This window comes from Zingiber officinale, chromosome 4B, assembly GCF_018446385.1.
Source record: "Zingiber officinale cultivar Zhangliang chromosome 4B, Zo_v1.1, whole genome shotgun sequence".
Taxonomy (NCBI): Eukaryota; Viridiplantae; Streptophyta; class Magnoliopsida; order Zingiberales; family Zingiberaceae; genus Zingiber; species Zingiber officinale.
Window position 1 is genome coordinate 131,866,406 of NC_055993.1, and position 10,879 is coordinate 131,877,284.

General features: G+C 42.9%; 1 protein-coding gene across 1 annotated transcript; it reads right to left on the minus strand.

Moving 5' to 3' along the window:
* Positions 1-484: 484 nt before the first annotated feature.
* LOC121976793 (H/ACA ribonucleoprotein complex non-core subunit NAF1-like) lies at positions 485-3,175 on the minus strand. Its single transcript, XM_042529142.1, has 3 exons — positions 2,512-3,175; positions 2,335-2,412; positions 485-1,970 (listed from the first exon to the last, which is right to left on the minus strand). Exons 1-3 carry the CDS (start codon positions 3,085-3,087, stop codon positions 723-725), a joined length of 1,902 nt encoding a protein of 633 aa, XP_042385076.1. The 5' UTR covers positions 3,088-3,175; the 3' UTR covers positions 485-722.
* Between the last annotated feature and the right edge of the window lie 7,704 nt (positions 3,176-10,879).

Here is a 10,879-nt window from a genome sequence, read left to right on the forward strand (position 1 = left end):
GTTGGAGCTTGTAGTCGCCTTTAGCTTAGCTATATAAATAATTCCATTACTTAAAAAATTTAACTGCTATCGTATAGTGGTGAGTATTCCGTCTGTCACCCGTGAAACCCGGGTTCGGTCTCTGCTGAGTTTTTATTATGAAAAATGATATGCTCAAGGAAAAAAATCAAGGATAGATACATAAAGTGATGGGGCCCACAAAAAATGAAATGGTGGGTCATAACTTTATGTGTCTATCCTTGAAATTTTCCTTGAGATTTTTTTCTTGAGCATGTCATTGCTCTTTTATTATTTCAAGGATTTGGCAATGTCTGTACGAAGGATAACATAGCAAACAGCTACTTCTCTGACAATTCGAAGTTCATTTTTAAAAAAATAGTTTGCAACTCTAAAATTGACAAGTTTTTTGAGCAACAAATACAAGGAATCAAAATGTATTCACTTTTTCTCCAGATACGATTGGAACAACTTTTGCAACTGTCAATTAGAAGAATCTAAAACAGCATAAACTAATTCAATAGCATAAATGATCTGCTATACCTATCGCCAATACATCAGTTATTACAACCAAACCTCCTAGGGTGTTGATATGCTACAACATGTTGTGCTTCGAAATACAAAGAAAGACTTATTGTCTTGAGCAATTTAACAAGCTGACTAAAGTTTATAAAACTTCGTAAGCGAAAAAAAGGCCTTCCCAAACAAGAATCCCTTTTTCAGCTTCACGTGCCTCTCTTAAATGAATTGCCACCACCTTTTCGGCGGGGCATTCTTCCACTACCAGATGAACTCCCTGGGTTAAACTGCATAGGATCTGTTATCGCACTTTGTCTGGAAGCTGCCAGGAATGGCTGACCATGACTTTGATGATTACCTAGCATCGGGGAAACGCCTTGGACGGCGGGCACGGGCATCAAAGGTGCTTGGCCAATGCCAACCTGTCCCACCAGGGTCGGGGGCACAAGAGCACAAGAAGAATTTATGCCTATTTGTGGTAAATTTGGGGTGCTCAGCATCTGGAAAAGTTGTGGATGAGACGGCATCAAAATGTTGTTTTGATGCTGGTGAAGCCGAGCTTGATTCTCCAGCTGTTGGTTTAGAAACAAATTCATCTGCAAGCCGGTCATAGCAGCAATCTGCTGCTGCATTCCATGAGCAAGCATCACATTCTGAAGCTCTTGCATTGGAACTGAAGGTGGCCAAAAAGTTTGCTGCTGCTGCTGCAGAGGTATAGGCATTCTGAAAGCCATGGAAGGATTCGTTTGCTGCAAAAATGGCATTGCATGGCCTGGGGAAGCATGTTGATGTTGTGACAGTTGATAGGATGGAGTAGCAGGATTGCTTAGAGCATTGACAGCTAGTGAGGCTGCCTGTGCAACTCCACTTCCACTAGCCAAATGTCGGGAAGATAATGACTTGACTGAACCAGAATTGCATAACCTAGAAGGTTTGTTATGACCACGTGTGCCAGGGCCTGATTGTTCCACAGTTTCTGGACCATGGGAGAAAGTTGGAATGTTGCTCTTGTTAGCCCCTCTACCTTTATCCCTAGTTTTCTTTTTCTGGGCGCCCTTCTCTCGATTCCCAAATTTGAAATCATCAGTTCCTCTCTTTGTCTGGCGCAGAGATCTCTTATACTCTGTTTCCTTTTCATCATCTGAAAACTCCATCTCATTGAAGACCTCCTCATCATTCTCACCAGATGCATCATATCCTCTCTTAGAAATGTCCTTATCTAGGACATAGGCAGCAAATTCCATAACAAACGAGACAGCAGTTCCCTCAATAATCCCAACTGGAACATCTTTCTCAGAATTATACCGAACAACATAGTAAGGGTTCTTTACTGGCCCAAATATTTCATCAATTATACCCAATGGGATCCTGGTTTCTGTAATCCACAGAATGGAACCCTCATTTAAAGGATTGTGATCCACTGAGCCCTCAACAATAACTCTATTACCAAATACCTGATGAATGAAATAACAAGAAGCCATTAATATAATACATCTAACAAGGACAGCATCCAAATCACACCTTTAATCTGCTTTGCAAAATGACATATATAATTTACAAAAGAAAAACAACAAAGAATGTAAGTGTTTCACTGAGACGTCGTATTAGCACATGGCCATCATTCACTGGAAAGGAACATGTAGAGTCTCGTGGTGATGGATCATCTAGAAACAGTGATAGTTAGCAAAGATTTGGGGTTCTAAACTTAGTGTTTCATTATTAAAAAGTAAGCTTGACTAGGGAAGAACATGATGGTTTATTCTTTGATCTATCAGAAAGTTGAAAATTACCAAATTGACAGATGAGTAGGCAACTTACTGATGAAATCAACCCTACTGGAATTGTCTGGTGATGCGGCTCCAAAGAGACTTCAACTGGAGGGACCGGAGGAAGAACCTGCATTATAACTATGTCAACAAGCATTCATTGGCAAGAAATAGCAAAAATCAACACATCCATTTCTGGTTTAGGAAGTGAAAGGCAAGATTTTTCAACCTCAAGCTCATTTTTTGACTTGACAGGACAACTCAAAACCTCTTCTTCATTGTCGCTCCCAATAGGGCCCTCTTCGATGCCCACTCCACCAACACCATGAGATCCGGCATCAGCCTCTTTCTCATCTTCGCTACTGCCTGTTGAAGTAGACGAGTCCGAGTCTTCGCTCGACGATTCATCGCTCTCAGAGTCGTCCGACCTTGTTTCACCACCTTCCGAACCACTATCCATATCGTCATCTTCTGAAAGAGGATGTTGTCGCGTAACCTCTCCCGCAGCCACAGGGACAGGGGGATCAGGTAACAGGTCTTCGCAATTCCCAGACAAGCTAACGCCCTCCATCTTCTCATAGATGGGAATATCCAACTCCGAGCTGTTCGACATGAAAGCGTCTGCGTTCAGCGCGGACGAGACGGATTCTCCTCCCCCGTTGCTACTTGGGACAAAGACGCCTTCGTCTACTGTGCTGGATTCTCTTGGCGCTTCTACAGGGAGATCGAAGGCAGGAGATCGAGGTGGAGATCCATGGGCGAGGCCGCCGTCGGGCGAGCTAGGGTTTATCTTTTCTTCGTCCATCTATGGAAGGGGAGGAAGCTAGGGTTTCCGCCGGCGACGATGATAGGGTTTAAGAGGAGTAGTTGGCTCTCGCAATGCAAAATATTTACAAAAAAGTCCTTGAGAAATATGTAATAGCATAATAGCCGTATAACTTAAATATAAATAATAAATTTTAATAAAAATAATAATAATTCTAATTAGTCTTGGCTATCCTTGGTGACCAATCCGACTCCACTATCCTACCGCGATATCATAATCTCATATATATAATAATTTACTATACGACGGGCCATTATACCATGTGACTGAGCAAACCGTTTAAATTAAATTCAGGTATTTTGAGAAGTTTTTATTTTATTTTTTTAGCTATATTATATGTATTTAGAGTTTAAGATTTTAATATTTAGAAGTTATGTCATAATAGATATGAGCTAATAAGATTTTCTTTTGAGACTTCATACTTATCTTTTGGTTATAGTGTTTGATCCTGTCCGAGCGCTGAGTCGACGGACGCTGGGGACGTGGCACGCTCTGCTGTCTTCGACTGGTGGTGTAGCTCTCCGGCGAACCTGCAAAGAAACAGAGTCGGGAGGGGTTTTCCAGCGACGACCCTCCGACGCTCAAGTCAGGCAACGAGAGAAGCAGCGTAATGTGACTACAGTAAAGATGTGTGCATACCTTCGTCGACGTCTGGGGGTCCTTATATAGGACCCCGAGGAAATGCGGGCACGTTTCCCGATGCGTGTACGCTTCCCCAAACATACCTTAACGAGCATGTGTCAGAAAAGTACCTCTGGCGTCATTCCACAATCGTCTGAGCATATCCCGGATGTAACGGTGGAAGCTTCCACCGTATAATCCTGTGTACGGCTCGGCCGCCAACTCTGTTGCTTGTCGGCGGCAGGTGTCTCGAGGATGATGTTATCTTCTGTCTCTTTTGTCTTCTTGCGATTCCTGTCTGTTCCAGGGCCGAGCGGTTCGTCCGCTCGGCGAGCATGCCGTTTCTACCTCGGTCGTATGCTCGGATGAGATTGCTCTTGCCTCTATTGCCGGGTGCCACGGCCGATCGGACGTCCCGCTTGGCCTTAAAACCTTTTTACCTTGAGCATCGGAAACCCGACCCCCAGTCGGGTTGTCTTCGTTCGGTTCGGGAGATTCATGGCCGATCGCCCTGCGCCAACCGGTCGATCGGGCAGAAATGTCCAGTCGGTCGCCCTGTTCTCCCCGGTCGACTGGGTCTCCAGGTTGGACCTCTTGACCTTTGACCTCCACATGTCGTTGTCCTTCCGACCCCGAGGGTCCCCCGTCCTTATCGCCGGATCACATGCCTCCCCTTCAAGTTTAGTCGAAGGAGGCTCTAAGTCCGACTGACTGGACTATGAGTTTGGTTGAGCGACATTCACTTTGTCGCTCCTGAAAGTGTATTTCCGATCGGCTCTAGGAGGCCCCTTAAGTTGATCGGCGAGTTGATGGCCATGCCTTGCCGTTTTGATTTCCATTTGTTGCTTGTTGCTCTACTATTTTGGGGATGGTCGGAGTCATCGGGTCTCCTCAGAATTCGTGCCAATCCTCATTAGGCTGCCCACGCGCGAGTAATGGCGCTCATTAAATGCTGCCCAATTGCTGATCGCCACCTGGCAAGTCCGTCGTCATCGTACGGTGAGGGCATCAGCTTCGATTGGACAGGCGTCGGTTCAAATTCGATGGTCCGATGTCATTGCTCCTTTCGATGACCTGGATCGGACGGTTGTGGTGGACTGAGCCCGGGGTTTATGAGGCACCGACGCTGACCCTCCTTCCATCGTTCTTGCCTTCGCTTTTTTGGTGATTCCTCTCGCGACCCTCTTCCCGTCGTTCGCTTGCCTTGGTGCTCCGACGAACTTCCGACCCTCTCCTTCACGCTTTACTCCCAGTAAGTCTTCTCCTATCTTCACTTTCTTCCGTTTTCTCCTCTCTGGTGGTCTTTGCATTCGTTCAATATAGTTTCGATCCTCTCCGTCGACCCTTTCATTTCTGTTTCCCTGGTCCTTCCTTCCTCGTTTCTGTTCCGGCGATGGCTAGCACCTCGCAGCCTTCTGACCCTCCTCCTAGCCTATGGTATATGACCATAGTAAGCCGGTTCGATGAGACTAACGCGGAATGCTTCCTTAACGAATTTGAGCTTCCTCCTGACCATAGACTAGTTTTAGCCAGCTTATCCGATCGGCCTCACAGTCCGCCGATTGGCACTGTTTGCTTCTTCCGCGACCAATTCATGGCCGGTCTGCGCTTCCCCCTACATCCTTTTATCCGGGAAGTTTGTAATTATTTTCGCATCCCGCTCGGCCAGCTTGTCCCCAACTCCTTTAGGTTGCTGTGTGGCGTAGTAATCCTTTTCATGCTGCACGGCATTCCCTTAGTCCCCAAAATTTTTCACTACTTTTACTATCCCAAACAGTCCAAGTGGGGTACTTTCCTTTTCCAGTCGCGGATCGGCCTCGTCTTCTTCGATAAGATGCCTACCTCAAACAAGCACTGGAAGGAAAATTATTTTTACCTTCGCTTTCCCGAACTGCCATCCTTTCGCACCCAATGGCAGACCACCATGTCGAGCCCGCCTGACCTTGGTAAATACAAGAGTCAGCCGGATTATCTTCATGCAGCCAATCTACTGGCCGGCCAGAGGTTCAATATCGATAAACTACTTCACGAGGGGGTGTTGTACATATTCGGCTTGAGTCTGATCCGAACGCAGCTCTCGAGTAGCATGGGTAAGCACTTTCCTTGTCCTTTTTTCCTTTTGGTCTAACTGATTTATTCTCCTGTTATGCAGCTGACATCATGTGGCGCGCCAAAGTTGCTGATCGGTTGAAGTTGAAAGCTGCCGAAATTGAGGCGGTGGCCGCCAAGGAGATGGCCGATCGGGGCATCGAGCCGGTTGGCTCGCATGAGGGTGAAAGCGGAGGAACTCCAACTGAGGCCCGAGAGTCTGCCGCTCAGGTCCCCGCAACTGGAGCGGTCGGGGATGCTATCTCTTCGACCGATCAGTAGCCTACGTCAGAGGACGCGGAGCGCTCGGCAGGTGATTCCCCATTGATAATATGCAAGCGGCGTCGGACGGCCATTGCGCGGGAGGAGCCAGTGGTCGGGCCAGTCGACGCCCCCTTAGAGGCAATCAATCCGCCACCCGCCGCACATGAGGCCGTCTCGTCTGATCGGACTCCCTCCCAGCTCGACCAGCCAGCAGCTTCAATTGGGGCGCCACCTGTTAGTTCTTTGCCTCGAGTTCGCCTTCGGCTCAAACGCTCGGACATCATTTCTGCGCCGCTCGGCAAGTCGTCCAGCCGAGCCGTTTCCTCCCAATCGAATCCGAGCGGTCGTCAAGTGATCCAATTCGTCCTCCGTCTTCCCACCGAGGAGTTCCTTTTGGTGACGGATCAGCCCACTGCTCCTGAACATCAAGTTACTATTCGAGGGCCGCTTGCCAAGACGTGGGAAGATGCGAGGGCTCAGGTTGCCCTGATGACTCCCGGTCAGCTAGCGGACAGCCATATGCAGCAGGCCACCGGGGTATGTTTCTTAACACTATTACGACTACTTCACCAGGTTCCTGACATTATCCCATCCGAACGCAGCAATGGGTGGAGAACATTGCGGTTAGCAATCGTCTGGCCGAACTGGAGGAGGAGTTGAAGAAACTCCAAATTTCTGGAGGGGCGCCGGCTGAGGGGCCCTCGTATGCTACGCTTAGGTCCGAGCTGACTCAGATAGAGAAACTACTAGCGACCGAGCGACACAAATCTTCCGGCCTGGAAAGCAGGGTAGCTGGACTTGAAGCCCAAGTCAAGTCCCATGACCATCAGATCACTGTGGCCACCAACAGAAAAAATAGGGTCATTGCTGATCTAGACGCGATGAAGGTGCAGGTCCGAGCGCTGGATCAACGTGTTACAGAATTGACCGACTTGCTATCTGCTGAGAAAGAGAGTCGATCTTCCGCTGAAGCTAAACTGCAGGCAAATAAACAAGATCTCCAAGGAGCTCTCGACGCCTCCCGAGCGGCGCTCAAGGAATACCAGGGCGGAGAAGCTGACCGCTTCTAGGCGATGAAACAAAACTACCTCCGATCAGACGCATTTGGTGACAAGCTCAGCGATCGGCTAGTTCTGTCCTTCGAAGAGGTCATCCGGGCGACCACTGTCTATCTGAAGGCCAAGGGTCATCTCCCTGAGGAGAACTCTATCCCCCCTCGAGACATGGCCGGCCTGCTGGAAGCTGTCCCGGAGTCCATCTTCGAGCCCATAGAGTGAGGAGCGTTTATGATTTCCTTTAGCGTTTTTTGTAACCCTTCCGATCGGCTTTGAGGGCCTGAATTTTAATGGATATGCCATCTTTTTATTAGCTTACTCTGTCAATATTTGTGTCCTCCGATCGGATCGCAAATCTGCCGCTATTCGTGTCCCCTACTTTTCCTTCTAGTTAATCGTCTATCGTCCTGCTCTCCAAAGGAATCCCTTGCAAGTATTTTTGATAATCAGGCCTCTTGTCTGAACACACCCACTTCTTTAAATGGAATTCACGTTAGATGTCCGCGAAGTACCTTTGGTAACTTTGCCGATCGGCCTCTCGACTCACAGGTTGTCCTTTTTATTATTTTCTTCCGGTCGGGGGGTTTATAGTCGCCGGTTCGACTCTAGGGTTTAACGTCGGAGCTCGACGGTCTTCCGACCGAGGGGTTTATAGTCGTCGGTTCGACTCTAGAGTTTAACGTCGGAGCTCGACGACCTTCCGACCGGGGGGTTTATAGTCGCCGGTTCAACTCTAGAGTTTAACGTCGGAGCTCGACGACCTTCCGACCGGGGGGTTTATAGTCGCCGGTTCAACTCTAGGGTTTAACGTCGGAGCTCGACGGTCTTCAAGCCGGGTGGTTTATAGTCGCCGGTTCGACTCTAAGATTTAACGTCGCTGCTCGACGACCTTCAAGCCGGGTGGTTTATAGTCGCCGGTTCGACTCTAAGATTTAACGTCGCTGCTCGACGGTCTTCAAGCCGGATGGTTTATAGTTGCCGGTCTGACTCTAGGGTTTAATGTCGGAGCTCGACGGTCTTCAAGCCGGGTGGTTTATAGTCGCCGGTTCGACTCTAAGATTTAACGTTAAAGATTAAAAATTTTAGATGTGATATATTATATGAATTTAGGATTTAAAATTTTAGAATTTAAAAATTAGGTTATAATGAATTTAATTTAATAAGATTTTTCTTCTAGGATTTAGACTTTCCTATGAGATTATAGTGTTCAAGATTAAAAAAATTTAGATGTTCACATAATATAATTTTCATCTTTAAAGAAATGTTGACTTTTAAAAATTAAAAAAAATAAATTGAGGTACCTATATTTGATCCTGCCACCTCAACCTTGTAAAAAAAATTTGACCAAGATACCTCCAATACATTAGAAGCGCCTCGAATTGGGTCACGCACAAGTTCGTAGCATAATAATTATATAAATTCATAGCCGCTAGACAATCACAACTACACTTTTATAACATATACCATATACATTTTAATTTTGATCAACAATAATAATATTATATTTTAACAGTTATATTTTATAACAGTTTTAATACGAGTAATACTAATCAATATTATATTATAGTAATACTTTAACTCATATCAATATTAACGACATTTGACGTAGCAATTAGATAGCTATTATAATATGAACGGTTTTATTTTCACAACCCCTTATTAACATCAATTAATATTATATTAATCTTCCGTCGTACGAGGATCCGAGAAAAGATTCATTATACACAACCTTATTTTATTTTTTATAAGACATTATTTTCATAATTTAAATCCATGACTTTTTTAGTTACACGACAACAACCGTTATCTTTTTATTAATATAGTCAACATTGTACCAACTAATATTATATTATAGTCAACTATAAATTATATCAATCAATATTATATTATATTATAGTAAACTATAAATTATAACTGATATTTTATTTTCGATCTCAACTAATTACTATAATAGTACAGTTAAAATAGTTATAAAATCATAAGGACCGTTACAAGATTGTTATAATTTTGTCACTGCTATACCAACTTAAAAATAAGAATCAGAAATAAAAATATAATAGATGCTCTTTTAATGAAAAACATAAAAGAGGGGCGCTATTTGGATGATTCCAATAAAAACAGAACACCCTTTAGACTATTCTAATAAAAAGGACCCCTTTTTCGCTAGATTTTAGTAAAATACCCCTTAAAATTTAGAAACACACAGAAATAATAAATTGTGTAACTCTGGATAAGTAATTTGAAAACAAATAAATTATAATGGAGCAATTTTCAAAAATAGAAAATAATTAAATCGAGTGATCTACCGTCATATATAGAGCTCCAAAAAAAAAAAAGACCTTGATTTATAAGAAAAATCCAAAGATAAAATAACCAATAAATCAAGATTATAAAGTTAAAGAAATAGGTGAAGATTATAATGTACTTCAATTACTATTTAAGAAAAATATCCAAATAACGTACAGGTGCAAAGCATACAAGTACACTTGTTTTCCTCCTAACTAGGATTTGTAGGTGGCTTTTGGACTGTAAACGAGTTAAATCGAGCTTTAATATGTTCAAATTTATTTGATAAGATAATCGAACTAAGCCAAGCTTAAAATAAACTAAGTTTTTCAAATAATTGTTCAAGTTTGGTTTAATTTAATTTTTACGAACTTGAACTTGATTAAAGCTTGACTTGAACTTGGTTCATTTAGATATTATCAAACTCTCAATTCAAGTTTAGCTTGAGTTTTTAGATGTTATCGAGTTCTCAATTTAAATCTATTTGATTGTTTGAAACTTTTAGTTATTTGATTAATTATTGAATTTGATAATTTAAATTTATTTATTTATTTTAATTTATTTTATTATTTATTTAACATATTGAAAAAAAAATTTATTAATAAATATAGTTCATGAACATTGTTCACGAATCACGAACGTTATTCATAAACATTGTTCACGAACGTTGTTCATGAATGTTAACAATCTGAACACATATGTGTTCAAACTTGCTTGTTTAGTTTAACAAGCTGTTCAAATTTATTTGTTTAATTAATCTTATATATATTGAACGAACATAAACAAGTTCTTATCCAACCAAACACCAAATTTACTCACGAACGCTTGGTTCGTTTAGGTGGCTCAGACAAAAGCTCCCTTCACAAGTTTTCATTGCACAAGATTGTTTAGCTGTACCAGAAGAAATTTTGCTTCCTCGGTGTTTAATACTGTGATCACAATCAAATAGTTCTGAGCAAATTTAGAGATCAACATGAGTAATGACAAGCAACAACAATTAGTTATCTACTAGTATCCTCGAGCTAATATAAAACCCAATCATTTCATCAACCATTGATAGTGGCTTTTTCAGTAAAGCATGAAATGCAATTGCTAATAATATGTAGAATGCATCTATTCAATGATTAGCTAAGAAAGAACTAAAGATGACAAATACCACAACAATCACATTTGAAGTAGCATTGTTAGGTACCAGTACAGACTAATGATTTTGAGCATACGGGAGAAAAACAAAAGAGCAACATGAGGGTATGAGCCTAAAATTATAACTCAACATTAATGGTTATGTGTTCTTTTAGCAGAATGAAAGATGAGAAGAAATCAATACGATAAACTTAGAATTCAGTGCCATCAGTTTTGAACTTCGACTTGAGGTTCTTGCACATTCTATTCTGTGAAGATCTGCACTATGCTTAATCAGATCAAGTTTCCAATTTCATGCAAAGTGTATGAATCAG

Coding starts and splice junctions, on each gene's coding strand:
- LOC121976793 (XM_042529142.1), bottom strand. CDS start 3,087: ATGGACGAAGAAAAGATAAACCCTAGCTCGCCCGACGGCGGCCTCGCC. Junction 2,413..2,511: donor AGTCAAAAAATGAGCTTGAG/GTTGAAAAATCT, acceptor GTTATAATGCAG/GTTCTTCCTCCGGTCCCTCC. Junction 1,971..2,334: donor CAGTAGGGTTGATTTCATCA/GTAAGTTGCCTA, acceptor TTCATTCATCAG/GTATTTGGTAATAGAGTTAT.